General features: G+C 43.2%; 2 protein-coding genes across 4 annotated transcripts in view; one reads left to right on the forward strand and one right to left on the reverse strand.

Moving 5' to 3' along the window:
- Positions 1-9,677, forward strand: part of Nt5c3a (5'-nucleotidase, cytosolic IIIA) — a 39,125-nt gene extending 29,448 nt beyond the window's left edge. For all 3 annotated transcript variants that reach the window (XM_027429718.2, XM_027429719.2, XM_027429716.2), the window contains 7 exons: positions 612-681; positions 2,474-2,520; positions 3,568-3,653; positions 4,827-4,916; positions 7,195-7,357; positions 8,190-8,390; positions 9,011-9,677. In XM_027429718.2, the coding sequence (XP_027285519.1) occupies positions 612-681; positions 2,474-2,520; positions 3,568-3,653; positions 4,827-4,916; positions 7,195-7,357; positions 8,190-8,390; positions 9,011-9,112 (759 nt within the window). In that variant the 3' untranslated portion in view covers positions 9,113-9,677. The remainder of the gene's footprint in view (positions 1-611; positions 682-2,473; positions 2,521-3,567; positions 3,654-4,826; positions 4,917-7,194; positions 7,358-8,189; positions 8,391-9,010) is intronic.
- A 4,163-nt stretch (positions 9,678-13,840) lies between these two features.
- Positions 13,841-21,253, reverse strand: part of Fkbp9 (FKBP prolyl isomerase 9) — a 48,998-nt gene continuing 41,585 nt past the window's right edge. The window contains exons 8-10 of the mRNA XM_027429714.2: positions 19,896-20,041; positions 17,508-17,671; positions 13,841-15,203 (exon numbers count right to left, since the gene is read on the reverse strand). Coding sequence (XP_027285515.1) covers positions 15,027-15,203; positions 17,508-17,671; positions 19,896-20,041 — 487 coding nt within the window. The 3' untranslated portion in view covers positions 13,841-15,026. The remainder of the gene's footprint in view (positions 15,204-17,507; positions 17,672-19,895; positions 20,042-21,253) is intronic.

Raw genomic sequence — 21,253 nt, forward strand, 5'->3', positions numbered from 1 at the left:
AATACAGTTTTGAGTTATCCTACATTTTAATTAACTGAGTCATTGCCAAATTAAAATGTAACTTTATGCGGACATAGTTGAGTTTCACACGTTTCTCTCTCACTGTCAGTCTGGGATTTTTTATGGTTTGCTGTCATTTGCTGGATTTTTGTTTGCATCCAACTCCCAAGATCATGGGCATGCATCATCCAGGAAGTAGAGAATTACACACTAAATGTGAAGGAACTGAAGAAGTTGTTTAGTCCAACTTCATTACAAGAATTCCTTTGCTATCTGAACTGCCCAATTGCTAATTATTTCTTTAAGTATCCAGAGCAGGGCCACAGAAGCAAGTGAGACCCCACCTCAGCAGTATGGAAGTCGAGAACTGACCCTTGGAAGATGTCCTCTATACACACACACACACACACACACACACACCAAGCAGGGTGTGCTTACACACACATGATTTTTAATTGAAAAAACAATCACTCAAATCATTGTGTTGTGGTGTTAGATGAAGGACTTCCCAGGACCTCATTGAACAGGCTCCAGGATGTATATTTGGTTAACATAGTGAGCTTACGATTGTGATGGGCTATTTACATTTTGCCTTCTCCTTTTTCTCACAGATAATAACAGACTTTGATATGACACTAAGTAGGTTTTCCTACAATGGGAAAAGATGCCCAACATGTCATAGTAAGTGTGATACTCTTAAGTAAATGAATGTAATTGTAAATACTTATCAGTGAGATGACTGGGTTTGTTGTTGTTGCTTTCTCTTCTTGATATTAAAAGTGAAGGAACTTGTTTTTTCTTGTTATGTTTTGAGGAATTGTTTTTACTCATCTTAGATGAATAGCTATTTTTATGTATGCCTTTGGAAGTAAATGGAATGAAGACTTAAAAATATTATATATTACCTAAGTGTATAGTCTATATATTACCTAAGAAATGCTTGAAAAGGTTTTAAATCTTGCAATAACCTAAAAAAGTACCATTTATCAAATGTTGTTCATTCGTTAGGTTTCTATTGCTATTGTAAACACCATGACCAAAAGCAACATGGGGAGGAAAAGTGTTTTGCTTGCAGTTGCCGCCCAATGTAGAGGGAAGCCAAGACAGGAACTCAAGCAGGAACCAGAGGCAGAGACTCAGGCAGAGACTATGGAGGGATGTTGTTTGCTAGCTGGCTGTTTTAATGCTTGCTCAGCCTGCCTTCCTATACAGCTGGGGATGGAACCCCCACAGTGAGCTGGCCCTTTCCATACCAACCATCAGTTAAGAAATGCCCACAGGCCAATCTGATGGAGGCATTTTCTCAACTGTGGTTCCTTCTTCCCAGGTGACCCTGGCTTGTGTTGGTGTTGACAAGAAAACCAGCAGGCATGCTCTGGGCCAAGGGTGTAGCTCAGTAGTAGGGCACTGGCCTAGCATGTATAAAGCTCTGACAACACAGAATGAAATTGTCTATAATGACAGCAGCTTGGCAGGCAACTAAAAACAATTTCACACTAGAAAAATAGTATAAATTCTGTTCCACTACATACTAGAGATTGTACAACCATTGTGAGTGGTACTTATGGAGCTTTAATTATATGAAAAATACAGAGTATTACATGAAATGAAAACAACTCAAAACCATAGATTTTATCTTACCTTACCTAATTCATTAGTAATAAATAAAACTTGGAGAGGAAATATTTTACATAAAGTATTATCCTTAAGAAAATGGTATCTTTCGTGGCTGGGGATGTCCTCAGCAGAGTGGTGACCTTACAAGCATGAGACCCTGGGTTCAGTCTCTGAGACAGCATAAACCAGGTATGGATGGTTTCTGCCTATAGTCCCAGCAGTGGGGCAGTGGAGGCAAAAGGATCCAAAATTCAAAACCAGCCTGGGCTACGTGAGACCTTATATCCTAGTTTGGTTTCTGTTGTTTCAGTAAAACAGACCAAAACCAATGTGGGGAAAGAACGGGTGTGTTTGGCTTTCAGGTTATAGTCCATTACTGAGGGAAGTCATGCCAGGAACTGTAGCAGAAACCATGGAGGCTTACTGACTTGCTGGCTTGCTTTCTTATACTACCCAAGACCGCCTGCCTGGTCAGGTAGACTCACCCACAGTGGCTGAGCCTTTTCAAATCAATTATTAGTCAAGCAAAATGCCACACAGACATGGCCACAGACCAGTCAGTATGTTAGATGCAATCCCTCAGTTGATATTCCCTCTTCCCAGGTGACTGTAGTTTGTCATGTTAACAAAAGCTAACCAGGTCACCCTGTCTAAACAGAAAGAAAAGGAAAATGATATACTTCTAGACGTATTTGTTACTTCTAAGAACAAAAGAAGCAACTTATCTTTATATGTTTGGTTGTGAGACTAGCCTTTAATGGCTGAGCCATCTCTCCAGCCCTCAACTTATCTTTATTAGTGGTAGCATCAACCAGAGTATTTTCTTTAATGCCTATGCTGTGCACTGTCTCTCTAGATATCATTGACAACTGCAAACTTGTCACAGACGAATGTCGACGAAAGGTAAATATCCAGTCATTTCAAATGCATAGTTAACCCTTCATTTCCTCAGCTGATTAGTTTTCTTTAGACAGGCATGATGGCATACATATATAATCCCAGACTAGAGTCCTGAGGGGAGATGGATGATTTCAAGTTTAGGGCCAGCCTTGGCTCCAACCCCCAAAAGATGTGAAATGAATGTTGAGTGCTTGTAGCCATATCTGGCACAAAGTAAGCAGTCAGTAAATGTCACATTTATTGTATGTGTTCCTGTTCCATCTTGGCTTTTTTTTCCCCCTTCAAGGCAGGGTGTCTCTTTTAGCTTTGAACTCACTGGCTAGCTGAAGAAAACATTCCGTTCCCCTTTCCTTGACCTCCCAAGTACTAGGATTACAGGGTGTGCAACCATTGCCAGCACAGCCAGTGTTAGAAGTTGTTATTACAACACTCTGGCTCCTTACATTAACTGGGGAGGCAAAGGTGCTTGAGTCTCATTCTAATTTGCCCCTTAAACTGATCAGGGTGTTCCTGGGGTGCCTGCCTCTATCTTAACAGGGCAGCGCAGGGTACCCATCAAAGTCAATTACTTTGATTTCAGGACTAAACTTGCTGTCAGGTCTGGTGATTCAGGCTTGTAATCCTACTACTTAGGCTGAGGCAGAAGGATTTAAAGGTTCAAAGTCACCTGGGTAGCTTAGCAAAGAACCTGGTCCAAAATAGAAAGTAAAATTAGGGCCGGGCCATAGCTCAGTGGCAGGTCAGCCAGATCACTTCCCTAACATAGGCAGTGCTTACATTCAGTACCACAGCACCTGCAGAGCAGAGCTGAGAATAAACCTCCCGGTTTTTTCTAATGGCATTCTGAATTGCTGACTTGGAAGTAAGCAGGCTTCTGCAGTTGTATTCGATTATATGTAAACCAAGATGAAACCATCTCCAGTTTTAATCTTTACTGAAAAGTAGCTTAAAGGCCCTCATTGTTTTTTATTGCTTGCATTGTTTTCTGCAATAATCAGGTAAGTGACTAAAGTGTGTAATCCTCACAACTAAGTTACTCCTTCCTTGTAGTTACTGCAGCTAAAGGAGCATTATTACGCTATTGAAGTTGACCCTTTCCTCACTGTGGAAGAGAAGTTCCCTCACATGGTAGAGTGGTGAGTGCATCTCTGGCAGCAAGTGGCCCAGTTGAAAGCTGTGGCTTGTTTTCCTCTTTTCATGTTTACAAATAGATACGCAGATAACAAAACAGAATAAATTTAGTCACCATGGTGAATTAACAGCTTGTGATTGGTCTCAAGATGGCATGCAGTGAGAGTAAATAAAAAGTCTGGCACATAAGTCCTAAAGCCAGACCTTTATTTTAAAGCTTATTAGACGAGACGTGATCCAAGAACAAAGAGTAAGAAGTAGGGTCCACACCACACCCACCCCTGTGGCTGTGCTCATCACACCACAGCATTGGAGACCACAGTGAGAGCTTTGTGTGGAGGCTTCGGGACTACACAACACAACCTTGGCAGATGTAGAGGTGCAGAAGGCCCGTCCACCAGTTCCTCTGGGAAGCACCCAGGGAGTGGAAAGTGCTTGGATTTGAGCAACAACATTGGCTTTAAAACTTAAAGAGCCAGAAATACCCCAGGAGCTGTTCGGGGAGCATGGTCAGGTCACCTGCGGGTGGTAGTAAATGTTGAAAAGAAACCTTCTCTGCCTACCTGTAGAAACAAAACTAGAGCTAGTTTTAGAAAACGAAAGGATTGATTTCCAGGTGGAGAAAGGCCTGCGTGCAGTTAGGTTTATCTGGGGGTGGAATATGCTCCAGTCCCTGAGGCAACCTGGTGTGCACACCTGTAATCCCAGAATTTACAGCTGAAGCAGAGGGCTTGTTTCAAGGTTGCATAGTGAGGACAGGCCCATGAGGGCATTCTAGCATTAAGATGTCTCACAAGAGGAAGGAGAGCAGAAGCTGACACAGGAAGGAGTCAGGACAGTTTAAACTGCACGAAGATAAAGAATTACTCAGCTTATTTCAGCAAGGAGAAAGGAGCTTGTCAGCCCAGGTTAGACCGACTCTTATCTGTAGACTAAGGAGCGGCTTCACTTGTTTCTGGGTTGTCCTCACTGACATGTTTACAGGGAGCCTGTGTTTGTGACATCTAGGACATATGGGGAGAGAACACCATCACACATTTTAAGCTCCTCGGTGTCTGAGAGTTAAGTTCACATGGTGAGGACCAACAGCCATGATCTCACACTCAGGAATGCTTTCAATAAAGATAATAGTTTTACTATTTTAACTGTTTTCTCTCCCCTCCGGTTGTAATCTCCAGGTATACTAAGTCCCATGGTTTGCTTGTTGAACAAGGCATACCAAAAGCCAAACTTAAAGAGATTGTGGCAGACTCTGATGTGATGCTCAAGTAAGTCTCCTGGGTTTTGTTGCTGCTGCTGTAAATATTCAGTTATGTGTTTTAATTAAAATAAGCTATCATGTTATTCCATAAAACAGGTAAAATATAGCAGTGTCACAAAATGAATGGTGATGAGATAAGAAAAGCATTATAGGTTAGAGCTGTCAGGGTTTGGGGTGTAGCTCAGTTAGCAGAGCGCTTGTCTAGACACCCACGGCTCTTTGTTTGGTCCAAGCACTGAATAAAACTGGCATGGTAAGGGGCTGGAGAGGCGGCTCAGCTGATAGGAGTACTTGCTGCTCTTCTGGCAGACAGGGGTTCGATTTCCAGCACCCACATGGCAGCTCACAGCCGTCTGTAACCCCAGTTCCAGGGGACCCAACACCCTTTTCTGGCCTCCATGGGCATTAGGAGTGCACATGATGTACAGAGATACATGCAGGCAAAACACCCATACAAATAAAATAAAACTTTAAAACACTTCTTTAAAACCTGGGCATGGTAGCACATGTCTATAGTCCCAGCACTTGAGAAGTAGAGACAGGAGGATCTTGCATGAAACAGCAAGTCTGAGGCCAGCTTGGGATACATGAAACCCTATCTTTAAAAAAAAAATTTAAAAAGTTTTCATTTAGATTTGGTAAGAGCATTGGAAAACTTAAGTTATTTGTATTTCCTTTCTCCATGGTTTGACAAAATTTTAAGAATAATGTACAGACATGTTACCATTATCATTTTCAAGTTCTTTAGGAACTCAGTTTTGAGAGATCTGAAATTTAAAGGAAATATTTATAAGCTGGAAAGGTTTCAACTAAGAGTCATTTCTAATTGTACATGAATCTACCTTTGGAATTCTCAGGCTTTGAAAACTTTATGGGGAAGGAAAACGTGTTAGTTTATAGGTAAAGTATTTGCAGGGCTTGGCATGGTGTTGAAACCTGTGATTATAGCATTTAGGAGGCAAAGATGGGGGATCACAGCCAGCTGAAGGCCAGCTTGGTCTACTTAGCAAGTACTGTACACACACACACACACACACACACACACACACACACACACACACACACACACACACGGTCTACTTAGCAAGTACTGTACACCACACACACACACACACACACACACATTGCATTTGTAATGTGTGGTTTATAAATGTGTGAAAATCATCAAATTTACTTTCAGTACTTTTTACCTACCTTAAGTTTTTTTCAACTTGTTTGGCAAACATGGTGATGATGCTTTTCTTTCCCTCCGTTCTGGGGATTGAACCTGGTGCCTCCCACACATGTGGCAGTTGCTCTGCCGCTAAACTACCCCTCACTTTTCTCTTGGGATGATAAAGTAAATATGTTTAAAGAAGGAAAGATTCAAATGTAAGAACAGCTGAGTGTCTCACTCATAACTGAATTTTAACTGAACCTGTAGCTGATAAAGAGTGAAAAGGAAAGTAGATTTTAAGGTTTTACAAACAAGAATGAGGTGATTTCATTTTTTTTGGAAAATGGATGGAATTGAAGATAACTATGTTAAGAGAAATAAGCCAGGCTCAGACAGACAAATATCACATATTCTCTCACACTCAGGATGTAGCCTTAAGTATAAATGTGTATTTACATGTAAGCATACATTTGATGTGAACATAGAGGTATAAATGGAGGGAAAGGGGAGAGCAAGAGACAGTAAGGGGAGGGGAACAAAATCCTGAAGATTTGCTTTTGTCTAAATGTGTCTGGCATGAGTGGATGAACGGTTTGGTGAAAGGAAGGGATCGTCAGAGAAGGAAAGATGGCGGGGACAAGTGAGCAAGATACAGTGATGTATATGTGCGAAGCCATTATTTTCTACAGAAAATTAAAATACATAAATGAAAGGTCTTGGGAAGAGCAGCAGCAGGTAGAAGAGTGCGAGCTGCTGCTCTGCTCTGCTCTGCTCTGCTCTGCTCTGCTCTGCTCTGCTCTGCTCTGCTCTGCTCGAGGTATGAAGAGCACAGCAGCAGGACCTCAGGCAGGTGGCCTTCGAGCTCACCCCAGTGGACTTTTCGCAGTATGATTTCATCCCTTGCTTTTAAATGGTATAAATTATAGGCTTTTATCCATGCTTGCTCTAAGTCTAAAAACATCTGACTTGTACTGTTAGAACTGATAGCAGAGTAAAGAGTCAACTGTTGACGTGGCCATTGTTTTGGAGTGAGAATATGATTTGTGAAAATAGGCAAAGGTTTTTTACTTTATACCTTCTAAATAAAAGAGAGAGAGATCTTGCTCATTAACACTGTCTCCACTCACAGGGAAGGATATGAGAATTTCTTTGGAAAACTTCAAAAGCATGGTATCCCTGTGTTCATATTTTCGGCTGGTATCGGTGATGTGCTTGAAGAAATTATACGTCAAGCTGGAGTTTATCATTCAAATGTCAAAGTAGTATCCAACTTCATGGATTTTGATGAAAATGTAAGAATATGAAGTCATTCCTTAAGGCTAATATCCAATCTGAAATAGTTTAATCATGTAAATTTGCATGTTCTTTATTAATGTCAGTTAGACAGTCATTAAATTAGACATTGCTGACAGGCTAGGATTCATTCATTTGCTTTCTCTGTTGTATGTGTATTTTATGCCCTCCATAAAGTTTTATTAACCAGTTAATATTAAAATTCACAAAACTTATATGACAGTAATTTAATAGTGCAACCCTGAAGACTACCTCTTAAGTGGGAAAAAGATGAATAATACTGGCATTTTCTGGATGAGTATACTGTAAAATGTTCTGGGCGTGTTGAAGATGTCATCCCAGCATTCAAAAGGCTGAGGTTATAGTCATGAGCTCAAAGCCTGGGCTACATAGAATCCTTTGGCTAGAAACAAAATGAAAAGCCAAAGTTGAATTCTTGATTAGCTGAGTTTTGCTGTTTAGAAAATATGTTGTATTTTGGAGCCTTCTTATCTGCCCCAAGTGTGATGGACTTCTGTGTTTTGAAATCAAGTCAGAGACAAATTTAAAGACATGAAAATAGTGGCAGCTGTTTAGAATCATAAACCGTAAAAGATCTAACAAAAACCCATTATTTCAAGCCAGTGAGATGGCTCAGTACATGAAGGTACTTCCCACCAGGCCTGACAACTGATGTAATCCCCAGGTGCACAGGATAGGAGAGATCCAGCTCCTGAAAGTCATCCCCCAACCCTCCAAACAGTCACTGCCATGTGTGCCTGCATAGGTATACATACCATGATAAATGTAACAAAGTTTTCCTTAAGCTGTTATTTAAAACATTTTTAATAGGGAGTTCTGAAAGGATTCAAAGGAGAACTAATTCATGTGTTCAACAAACACGATGGTGCCTTGAAGAACACAGACTATTTCAGCGAACTGAAAGACAACAGCAACATCATTCTGCTGGGGGACTCCCAAGGAGACTTGAGGATGGCAGATGGCGTAGCCAATGTTGAACACATTCTGAAAATTGGGTATCTGAATGACAGAGTGAGTGTGTAATGCTGTAGTTTAATTTTCTTTCTAAAATTTTAAGATGAAACATTGTAATTAATTGCCAAAGGCGTGTAAGGAAGTTATTTTACTGTCCTACTTTGGCAGTGACTAGAGGAGATACGAAGCACAGACCTGTGTAATGTGTGGAGGTCACGTTCTCACAGGGGCAGTGGACAGCACTCCCTAGCCATGAGGACCAGAAATGTCTCTGTGCAGTGCCAAATGTTCCTTGTATAAAGTTGCCCAAAGTCAGAACCAGGGTAGTAGAAAGAAACTATTTAGGGAGAAAAGTGCCCATGTGGAAACTTCCTGTCCCCGAGGATAAGCTGAGCCACAGTGATGCAGGCCTATCATGCCAGCCATCAGGAGGCTGAGGCAGGCCCACTCAAAGGTGAAGGCCAGGGTAAACTTATACAGAAAGACCCTGTCTCAAAAAATTAAAATCTTAATCAGAAACAAAATGATTTCCTTTAAAAGGAATTTAGGAATGTTTATATTTCAAAACTTTTATGAAATTAGACTTATATTCTACAGATCTAACATTATGAAGTTAAAATGAAAATTATTTGCCTTTCTCTGCATGTTAATTCTATTTTTGTTCTTCTGTTGATTAGGTAGACGAGCTTTTAGAAAAATACATGGACTCTTACGATATTGTTTTAGTAAAAGAAGAATCATTGGAGGTCGTCAACTCAATTTTACAAAAGACATTATAAACAGTTTGAGAGAAGACGACTACCACAGGTCCAGCTGAAATGCACTGGCCATCTTGAGGAAAGACTCTTATTTATAATACATTCTTGCTCTTGGATTCCCCTTTCCCTTCCTATGGCGTCCTCTGATCTCCAGGTGTGTTGGACCTGTAAACTGCAGCCCTTCTTCCCGCCTCCATCACGATACTACAGATTGTTTAAGCAATTAAAAATGATCTTAAGTCAAAATTAGACAAAGAACTCCCTTTTCCCAAGTAAGTTTTGTAGTTTGGGTACAGTTCTGCAGTTTCTGGGCACTTTACCAGGTGAGTGTGGGGGCTCAGAGACCACTGTCTCGGGTGATAGTGTCTCTGATTTTAACCACTGCCAGTTTTGTAATTTGGGTGGAGTGTGATGACACCCTCTCCTGAAATTGAGTTTTATCTGATTATTTTGTCTGAAAAAATATTTGCTAGGGAAGTCCAGCACTTTGTATCTGAAAAACTGTTGGTGTCTGTATCACTAACATTACAAATATTCTGTGTGAAACACTGAAAATAAACCCGAAATGGAAAGTTTTTTTAAACTCTGCTGTTGAGATCTTATTCAGCCTGTCATAGCAGCGTCTGTCTGTAATCCTGGCACATGGGAAATAGAGGCAGGAGAATTAAGAATTTAAAGTCAGTCTCAAGTCAGACCAGCCTCGGCTACATGAGGTGGAGGGACAGAAACAAACAAACAAACAAAATATTCAGCAAATATTTATATTTATTGAGCACTGCCATGTTTTTTCTTCTTGGTTGCTTTCTTCATCAGTGATACATAAATCCTAACCTCTGTCTTAGTGGATATTTTCATTAATCCTACTTTCAAAGTAATCTTAAGTCTAAGCATAAAAAAAACTATTGCTGGAAAAATTTAACTTGTCCTGCAAAAATACGGAGGACCGTGAAAATTCTTTTCTTTTATTGAACACAAGAACAGAGTTCCTTGTAAATGTTTCAGAAACAAAATATAGCTGAATATATTTAGTTAGTTTTCTATTGCTATGATGAAACAAGGCAGCCAAGTCCACTTAGAGAAGAGAGCATGGATTTGGGCTTTTGCACTTCCGGGAGTTAGGCTTCATGGGGATAAATAAAGCAGAGGCAGCAGTAGCAGGAGGAGCTACAAGCACACAGCAGAGGCAACACTACCAATGGCTGGAATCCTTGGACTCTCAGAACCCTCCCAAGTGCTGTACTTCCTCCAGGGCCACACCTCCTGAGCCTCCCCAGAGAGCACCATCTGGGGACCAAGTATTCAGATAACCAAGACATCTATCTCATCAGGACCATCACACTGGGTCCCTAGAGGACGGGGAGTGACTAAGTAATGCAAAGTTAGGGCCTTCTCCAGTCTCCATTCCAGAGGGTTTAGTTCCCACTTTGATACATTTGATCCTGATTATAACATTTGAACTTCAGATCCTGAGGGCAACCAAGTGGTTTGCCTAGGTCACCAAGAATGGTCTGACTGGGCTGCCCATTCGTTGTGAAGAGCAGTCTCTAGTCCAACCAGATGGGGCAGAAAGGCAACGTAAATGATAGAAACCTTCTTATCCATGTTTTTAACAATATGTGAAAGGACAAAAGTATTTAATAAGAAGTATTTCCAAATAAACTCAAAAGTAGACAGTAAGGCTGATGTGCGGGCAAACATGGACAGCCCCAGCAGCTTGGAAGACTGATCCCACACAAGCCCTTGAATCTGCCAGGTTCAAGACTAGCCTGGGCAACATAGCAAGATCCCATCTCAAGTAAAAATGTTTAAAATGTAAACCTGTGGGCTCAAGTATTGTTCAGTTTTACCATTCACAAGGATCCTAGTTCAATGCCCACAATCACGTTTTTTTAAATTAAATTGTAGACAACATGGTATATGCATATCAGGACTGCCCAGAAGGCTTTCACATATAATCAATAATCTAATGATAACACTTTGCTCAGGGCCTCTCACCAGGTCCTGCACAGCTAGGTCCTAGAAATCTAATTGGGGTGACAAAAGGATGATGAAAGGCCAGATACGCACAGAAAAACTAGGGTCTGGTGAAGTCTACACTGCTGCAGCAGCACCTCCTACCCTGTAGGCAACAATTGGAGCTGCTTGTATGTCCAGCACAGGAAGGGGAAGTAGCTAGTCTCAGCAGGAGGTGTCTGTAGAGCAGTCCCAGGCTGCACACATCTAGGAAGAGGAAGATGCAGTCGATGTTGTAAACTGTCAGTCAGTCCAACCAGAGAAGACTGCCAATCCCCATGGGTCTGGGGCATTGGGGACCTTATCAATAACGCACATTCACTCAGGACTTCATCCACCCCTTCTACACTCATTTGGAGTTTCCTCCACTCCCCATAGCTTCTCATACTGCCTGTTTACAAGGGGCTCAATAATAAGCTTCCATAAATAACATATATTGTCTGTAAAGAATACAGAAGTTAATGGGTTAGACACAGCAATGGATACAGACAATGCACTCAGCCTGAGGGAGGAGCAACGTGAGTTTGAGGTCAGCAGCTTAGGCTACACAATAACTTTGTGTTGCAAAAATAATGAAGATAAGAGCTACATTCTTATGTAGGGATTAAACCCAGGGCTTTTGCACAGGATGGGATCTGTGTCCTAAGCAGAGCACAGCCCCCAGCTTAGTCAGGTTCCGCCAGCCATACCATGGGCATCCTAAGAACTGGTATTCTCCAAGGCTCCTGCACACACCTGCTACTGCAGGGTTGTAATCGGTCACATCTCACTGCTACCCGGTTACACCTGCAGCCCAGGGTTTTTACATTCAAGTTTGGTTTTCAGAGTTTAATTTCTTAATGTAGCCATCAAGAAATGAGTTATGGCAGCTGAGGAGACACCTCAGAAGGTAAAGACACTTGTCACCAAGTCTAACAACCTGAGTTCAGTCCTGAAACCCACACAGTAGAAGTAGAGAACCAACTCCTACAGGTTGTCCTCTGTCCCCACATATAGGCTGTGTGCCCGTCCATAACCACTCCCTCTCTCTCCCATGCATACATGATATTTATGTGTGTGTGTATATATAGCTGGCTGTGCCCTCGATAGAGTGGGGGGGGGGGCAGTGGCCCCGTCTGACCAGCTCAACTACCACCCAGACCCACATCTTGGGCCTTGGATTGGCCCACTCTAACATCAACCCCTCTACGCCATCTCTGACCTGCTGGAGTGCGTGAAGGGACTGGTGCTTCGGAACCATAACCAGAGGATCTCCATGACTCAGGGCAATAGCAGGATATTCAAGAGGAGTTTCGATGAGTGGGCAGTGATAATGGTGTGCCTTCAAGTCATTGGCCTTGAACCAGACCAATGATTCATTGCAATGAACACTGTGTGGGTGGGGCCGATAGGACAAAAGGTTACACTGCATGACACACCACAGCACCCAATGCCACTAGGATGAATGAAGAGATGTTGGAGAGATGAGGGTCGACGTGGGGCTTCCACCAAACAAGATGTGATGGCACATACTATGATCCAGCACTTGGGGAGTTGATGAGACACTCGGGGTTCCATATGCCGCAAACTGTGTGTGACGGCACATACCTGTAATCCCAGCCCCCAGCTGCGTGACATGTTGAAGACCGCCCTAGACTAGAGATTCCTAAATTTAAATAAATAAATAAATAAATAAATAAATGAAATCCAAGTTAAACCAAGTGTGATGGTGGGTGTTTGCTGTCCCAACTATTCTGGAAGATGGAGTACAGGGATCACTTCAGGACAAGGGTTTGATAATAGACTAGAGACAAAAGACCCCAGTCTCAAAAAAAATCCAAACTCAACCAGCATTTTAAATATACACAATGTAAGCTGAAAATGATTCTGTGACTGAGTGGACCTAAATAATTGGCAGCACCCTCCTTATTAAATAAAAGGATTTGAGTTCCTTCCAAAAGCCAAGGGGGAAGGACTTAAAGTAAATAGCTGTTCCTGGACACCTAAGGTTGTTAAGTAGTGGACAGTGCAAGAGCCAGTAAGTGCTTAGGGTTACAGTCCTCCAGGCAGGCCAACTAGTAGAGTCACCCTCTTCTCTCTCTGTGGATGGGTTAGAGGGGCTCTCCCTATGTGACCTTCACTGGCCTGCTACTACCCACTCTGTAACCCAGGATGGCTTCAAACTCCAGATGGTTCTGCCAACTGAGTCACCTCCCCAAACTTCATTCTTCACAAATTGCCCACCCCGTGAGGCCAACCTTTGAGAAACCCAGCCCCTGATGTCCTTTCCTTCTGGCTTAGGTTGGGGTTCACCTGACGGGAGCCAATGGCAGGCACCCAACAGGAGGGTGAGAGAAATGGTGTGTCTCGGCTGCATTATCAGCCAGGCTCTGGAGAGAGCTAGATAGACGCCTCAACACATAAATGCAGGCTCCAGCTGATTCACCTTAACCTCCAGGCCCAGGAGTAGCAAACAGCCTCCAGCTGTTGCTAAGCAACTGTATCTCCACAGTGTCTCACCATTTTCTGCTCCCCTGAGTCCTGCCCACACTGTAAAATTGTCCTTCCAAGTAGCTTATCTAGTGTGTTTCCTCCCAGGACCCATCCCCTCCCTATAAATGTCCCAGTGTCCCATGGAGTACTCTGTAAAAAATGCAATGCTGTCCTGTAGAGTTGTCAAGGGGGTTGGACTGACCACATACTGCACTCTCATGAGACCCTCTTCATTTCCAAATAAAACACCATAAAGCCAGATGATATGATTCAACATTTTATACCAGAAAAAAAGTCAGGCTTCTAACATTAATTTCATTGAACAAGTGTCCAGCATTTGCATGAACTATCTCAGGGCAACATCAGTACAAAACAGTTTAAGTTTGTAAAAAAAAAAAAAAAAAAGACCATTTCAAAAGGAAAAACCTTGATTACTTCAGGCTAAGTGCCAACATTTGGGGACAGAACATAAAGCAGGAACATGGCTACCACATGGTGTGGGAATGGGCTGGCCTGAATAATGTTATTGCTTTTCTACAGCAGGAGACCCCAAATTGTCCTCTAAGACACAAATGAGTGGCAGAAAATGTCACCTTCATTTGTTGGGATAAGGCATCCACTCTAGTCACAGTAAAATTTTCTGTTGGCTGACCAGTGAGAACAGCTATCAGCCCTGTGTGTATCTATCTAACCGAAGGAAGGCACAGTAGAGTGAGAGCCCTACACAGGCAGTGTCGGGAGGACAGGAAGAGCCAAGCACATGACTCTCTAGAGCAAATGCAGGCCAAACCCTCTACACATCTTCCATTTGGTCTGTGGTCTTTCCTGCCCAGGAAGTTCCTGTTAACCTTCAAGTTACACTACCAATCAGAGGGCGGCCAGTGTAGGGAGCGACCCGGAAAAGCAGGAGATGGGGACTTGTAGGGAAGGTGACAGGGGATGGTGCACAGGGCCCACTATCAAGAGCTTATGCGGGGCAAAGAACACTGGCTGCTGTCAGGGAATCTTGCTGGAGCATTCATGCTCTCTCTTTCTGCCCACATAGTGAACAGTTCTTAAGACACCAGCAAGATTAAAAAAAAAAAAAATCAATCTCTTTAGGTAGACACACCTGGTACTACTTGTTTCCTCCATGACGGCTATGTCTTCTATGAAATCATGTTCCTTTAGTAACACAACTTCTCAGAGGACTCATAAATATAGTTTGGTCGTACAGGCTTTCCCATGCCAAGGCCCTCTGCACAGATTCTATTACTAACCCTAGAAATGCACCCAAGTTCTCACCATGGACATCAACCCACCCCAACGTATGTACCAGGTACTACATGGCCCACCTACTACTTGCTAATGTCATACCTTCCTAGAAACCTTCACACCTTGACAGCATGCTCTGCCATGACAGGTCACTTGGTGTCAAGCTCTCCTTGGCACAAAGTGGTTCTTGTCAGGCTTACAGTTCGTCGTGCTTGGCTTCCTGATCCTTGAGCTTAAATTCCTCGGCCGTGACCTTCCCATCTCCATTCCGGTCCTGGTTGGTGAACATGTTCTTCACGATCATTTCAGCATTAAAACCGGGAGCTAGCTTCCCTTTGCCGGTTGCCACTTGCGCATGAATGTACTCTGAGAACTGGGAAGGGGAGAGGACAAATGTGAGAAATGGCGGGGCTGAGAATGCACAACCAAGCTGGAAATATTGCAGCAGGAAAGTGAGGAGACCGTAAAACGAGAGCCTGTGCTTCCAAACCAAGTGGTTCTGGAGAACTACATGACCTAGGATTCTTTCCGGACATGTAGGTGAAAGTCCCTCTACGAGGGACTGGAAAGATGGCTCAGCAGTTAAGAGCACTTGGTTCCCAGCACTCATGTTGGGTAGTTCACAATCACCTATAACTCCAGCCCCATGCACATATCCTCCCCACCACATACACATAATTTTAAAAATAAGAATAATGTTTAAGTGTTTTAAGTCCCTAGGATCCAGGTATCCAATGAGCTTCAGCCACCAGAGCAGTTTTAGCTTCCCACCTGAGGCTGACCACTCCAAAAAGTGTTACACCCACACATTCATTCACAATAAAAACCTACCAGCACCTACCATGTGCCAAGCATCATTCTAAATTCATGAGACACGTCATAAACAAAACTGCCCTTGTGATACTGATATTCTACATGCAAATAATAAGTAAATTATACTTGGAGTTACAAAGTAGGGTGTTCCACCAAAGAGAGGATGGGGAGAGGAAACAAGGTAAGGTTAAGTAGGGAGAGTGAGTTGAAGCAGTAAATTTGCAGACAGGGACAAACCTCTGAGGTCAAGGAGACTCTTGCAAAGATTTGAAGGGAGTCAGGGAATGATCCAAAGAGTTGTCTGGGTGGGGGGCATAGGAGAATGGGAGGGAGGGGGAATTAGGATTGATATGTAAAATAAGATCGTTTCTAATTTAAATAAAATTTATTTAAAAAAAAAAAAAAAGGAGATATGTCTTAGTGCCTGAGAGTACTGTCTACTCTTTTCAAGGACCTGGGCTTGACTTCCAGCACAGCATGGTGGCTTACAACCATCTGTAACTCCAATCCCAGGTGATCTGATACCCTTTCTGGCCTGCATGCATGTGGTACACACATACATGCAGGCAAAACATCCATACACATAAAATGAAACTAAAGAATGAAAAGCTGGTCACGGTGGAAAGCTGAAGTCCCTGCTACTAAAAAGAAAGATTGTTTTTATCTCAGGAATCCATGGCTAGCCTGGGCAAGACAGGAAGAACCCATCTCATAAAAGCAAAATAAAGCCAGGCACAATGGTACATGCCTATATTTCTAGCACTCGGGAGGCTAAGGCAGGATGATCGTGAGTTCAAGGACGGCCTCAGCTACAGAGCAAAAACCTCATCTCAAAACAAGAATAAAAAAGGATGCATACAATTAAATAAAAAGCAAACAACAGCAAGAACTGGAACAAAAGATAAAAGAAAAGTAGAACATACACATCTTTGGAGGTTTTGCTGTAAAAGGAGCAAAGAAATGAAAAACTGGAAAGACATATCACAACATATAAAATAACTGTGCTGGACACGATGGTGTCTGCCAGTCACCCCAACACGTTGGAGGCTAAACAAGAAGACCACAAGTTCAAGAGGGCAGCCTTGGCAATGCACTGACACTACATCTCACACACAAAGAATGGAGGGGAAAAAATGTGTGATACTAAAAGGAAGGTTCCAGGTCCAGGAAAAGCTGATGGTGTAGAGAGACAAAGAATGAAGACCAGAGCATGTGCTTGAGTGGAGTAAGCCATGAGCTCTAACTCCGTGCACCATGACAGCACAAAAGACTACTGCTCTGCCGTGGCCCTGCCTCAAACACTGGGAAGCTGGGACCTTCCATGGGCCACTACTTTTCTCCTCATATTCTTCTGAAACAGTGGTTTTCAACCTTCCGAATGCTGTGACCCTTGAACACAGTTCCTCATGTTGTGGTGACCCCAACCATAAAATTATTTTGTTGAGACTTCACAACTGCAATTTTGTTACTGTTATGAATCCTGATGCAAGGATTCTGATATGCAGGATATCTGATATGCGACCCTGTAGTGGTTGAGAACCGTTGTTCTAAAACACAAGCATGCCTCTCACATGGCTGTTGTGAGGATGGAGCTGGAGAACATGCATCCAGGCAGACCTGCAGTGAGCACCCTGTGACTGGGAACTGAATCCAGATCTGTGTGTTCGAGACATCCCTACACCTCCCAGGAGCTCTGCTCCTGAACGTGGGAATATGTGTAAAAGCCCTTGGTACACATATGTGCTAGTTACCAGTATCACAAGGGATCTGCATGGCCAGCTCTGTCCTCGGCACACTGAATGGGTCCCTGCTCCCAGAAGGCCCCTGAACAACCTCTGACCCTCCTCCTACAAAGGCCATTTACCTCCTCCAGGAGGACTTCCCCATTGCCATCCTTGTCGATTTCTTCAAAGAGGTTGGGAGACACTTCACCATTCCATATGAACATGTACCCCTCCGGAAGGCCAGAGACGAGCTCCAGCAGTTCAATGTCAAACACGAGCACAGCACTGCCAGGCACCTCTCCATCTGTTCAACAAAAGAGAACTTGGTGTTAAACCATAGGCCAGTGGTTGGCACCACCCACCCATGCTGCCCTCCCCAGTCTCCAGCTGCCATACCCAAGGATGCTACTAATTCCCAACTGTAGCTAGCAACCCCTCAGAGAGCCATGAGATCAGAGTAAAGGATGACCAGATTTTTTTTTTTTTTTTTTTAGGAATAAAATAAACTAGATCCCTGAATATCCCATACAGGAAGGACACGTGTTGTTTCATGAAACCTGGGTTTCAGTTTTTATATAAACTAAACATACAGGCTATAGAGAGAGAGCCTTAGTTTAGTTCCCATTACCTATGTTAGGCATGGGCAGGCAAAATGGCTCAGCAAAAAAGTGTTTCCCACCAAGCCTAAATAAGATTTCCCAGGACCAACATGGTAGGAGAAAACTTAATGCCACAATTCGGCCTCTGACCCACACACACACACACACACACACACACACACACACACACACACACACTGAATAAATAAATAAACAAATGCAAGTTAAATAAAACATTAAGCCAGGCATGGTAGCACACACCCATAACCCCCGGCAATGGGGAAGTTGGGGAGAGGCCCAGCCAGTCTAGCTTCCTTAAGTACCAGGCCAGTGCGAGACCGTGTTTCAAATAACAAGGTGGATGGCACCTAAGGAAAGACACTCAGAATTGTCTTCTAGCCCCACACATACACACACATGCACTCACAAACACACATGACCCACACAAACATGCACACACATAAATGAATCAATTCTATGTTTATGTGGAATACAAAATGAAAGACCGAATGCAATTACCAGGCCAGGTGTGTTGGCTCACACACACCTGGGCTACATAGTAAAAGGTTACTTCAGAAAACCAAACAGTAACAACCATAGAAAAAAGTATTTCTTGCCTTATGTTTTGGTAAAAGCAACACATTTAAAAGCCACTGGTAGGGACAACAGTTGTAGAACCTTTTGTTCCTCTGAGGTGCCAGAGAGAACCAGTCAGGGCCCCCCACATATTCAAAAGCACTCTGTCACTGAAATGTACTCCCAGCCTCTGTTAGAGAGCTTTAGGATAAATTTAATAGCACCACTGTAAGGACAATAACAATGCCTGAAAATTAGATACAATTCAAGGTCAATATATACAGTAAGACTCAAAAGAAGTATTACATGTATTAAAAAATAAGTACTGTAACTATTAAAAATTATAGATTATATTTTTGAAATTTGTTTTTTATTTTTGGTGTTGAAGATTAAACCCAGGGCCCCATGCATGCCAACCATAAGCTTTTCCACTAAATTATATTTTACATTTAGTATATGATATAATTATATGTAATATGAAGTCTTGAAGGACACATACATATTGTTTGAAGCCTTTTTTCTGGGATAAGTGAGAGGAGGAGGCAGAACTTGATATATTTTGATACGCTTTTTAAAGTGGGTTTTTCGGGGATGGGGGTTTCTAGACAGGGTTTCTCTGTGTAACAGCCCCATCTGTCCTGGAACTCACTCTGTAGACCAGGCTAGCCACAAATCACAGGGATCTGCCTGCCTCTGCCTCCCAAATCCTGGGATTAAAAGCGTGGCACCACCATGCATGTTTTTTTGTTTTTTTTTTTTTTTTTTTTTTAAAGAAACTCAACCCAGTATGCCAATCACTTTTACAAGCTGGCACCCTTCTATGCCAGCTGTCAGCAGTATAAAAACACTATAAAGGAGTGTTCTGGAATCAGAAATAATAAAGTAAAATGTCACCACTGTAAGGATATGGTAGCTGACTTTTCCAGAACTTGAAAGCAATCTCTAGTGTACAGCATCTTTCTTGACTTCCAGGCTACAAAGCAGTGAACAGCAATGGCCTTCAGCACTCTACCTGGCCCAGGAAACAGTTCCAAAGAAGCAGGCAGCCTGACCCCAAATTACCCAAAGCCCTCCTCTAGGGCCTGGCAGGTGAACCTGCAGACCAGTGGTGTGTTTTCTTGAAACTTGATCTTTCTCAAGGCAATCAGGGGCAGTGACATGGATCTTTAAACAAAATTGACAGGGTCTTTAAACAAAAATGCTCAAAACTTTAAAAAGGAAAAAAAAAATTAAAAAAACCTACCAACTCTGCAGTTTTAACATGGAAGCAGTCTGCTATGGATCTACTTACGGCACCAAAAGCCCAAAGTTTGGATGGGGAATTTCCTAGCACTCCTGAACACCGTCACTTACCTACACCGGCCTCTCCATAGCCCAGGTGGGGCGGGATGATCACTGTTCGCTTTTCTCCCACACACATCTCTCTGAGACCCATGTCCATCCCCAGCACGACTTGTCCAGATCCCAACACAATGTTGTAAGTTTTGCCTAAGTTCCATCTGAAAAAGAGAAGACATGAGTGCCTATCAATGGTGGTGCAGGGCATTCTGCTCAAGGCGTACAGTTCTGAAGAAATGTCAGACAGACCCACAGCAGGACACACTGCAAAACAACCAGCCTACCCGTTCCTAAACTGACAACGGCATGAAAATCAAGACAAAATGGCTGTCCCACAGTGCAGGAGCACGCTGATTTGGGACCTTACTGCTATGAGGGACCCTACAGGAATTCTGGTAAAAATGAAGTAAGCACAGAACTACATGGATGGTGACAACTGGCTCTCCAGTGGTTTCAAGGAGTAAGTTCTTTGTATCTAGACCAGCATTTTATGGGAGTATAATGTATATAGGGTAGTTAGGAGCCTGGGTCTTATTTTATTACTGGTTTATTTAGAAACACTATGTAGCCCAGGATGGCCTTTCAATCTCCATGGCATCCATGATGACCTCAAGCTCCTGATCCTGTTGCCCCAGACTTTAGAGTGCTGGCACTGCAGGTAAGAAGCAGGCTTAGGAACATGGCTTTCAGATGCAAGGCCAGAGGCAGAATCCTGGTTGTGGGCCAGGGAGGAGGCCCTGCCACTGAGAGCACTTGAAAGAATCCTGGTTCTGCCATTTCATTTGACCTGGGAAATGTCACCTTGGTTTCTTTGCCTGTAGTGTGGCGATAATGATAGTCAAGAATAAATATGCTGACACGGTGGAAAGCAAAGAAAAGGGTGTGAGGCGATGCTGTCTCTACAGTCTCCAACTCCACAGATCCCACGGAGAATTTCTATAACCACAAAGTTCAGGGATCCTGGGGACCTGGCTAAGAAGCTGGCCCCGTAGCCTCAGCCATGATGAAAGTCTACACCTACAGCACTCCTACCACTTTCAAAAGGGAAACAACAGCTCTTAGGCTCTGCATTCCCTTGGTGCTCATCACCAGGTGACAAGGTGCAGATGTCTCTTAGGGTTAGTCTCCCGGGCCTCCCAGCCTACACAGGCCAGAACTGCCTCTCCTTCCCAAGGCCAGCTGATGTTCCGAACCCAGCAAACCCAAGACAACCCTGTGCTTACCCTACCTAGGAGGAGCATGACACAAAGCCAGGACTGGCACAGGATGTCCTCTCGGAGAGGCCTGCACAGGAGCCACCTCTGACCCACTGGCTATTAAGCCTTTCTCGGCAACCAGGAATCTCCATGCTGCCTCTCCGGGCCCAGCTGGAA

This window comes from Cricetulus griseus, chromosome 8 (genome assembly GCF_003668045.3).
Source record: "Cricetulus griseus strain 17A/GY chromosome 8, alternate assembly CriGri-PICRH-1.0, whole genome shotgun sequence".
Taxonomy (NCBI): Eukaryota; Metazoa; Chordata; class Mammalia; order Rodentia; family Cricetidae; genus Cricetulus; species Cricetulus griseus.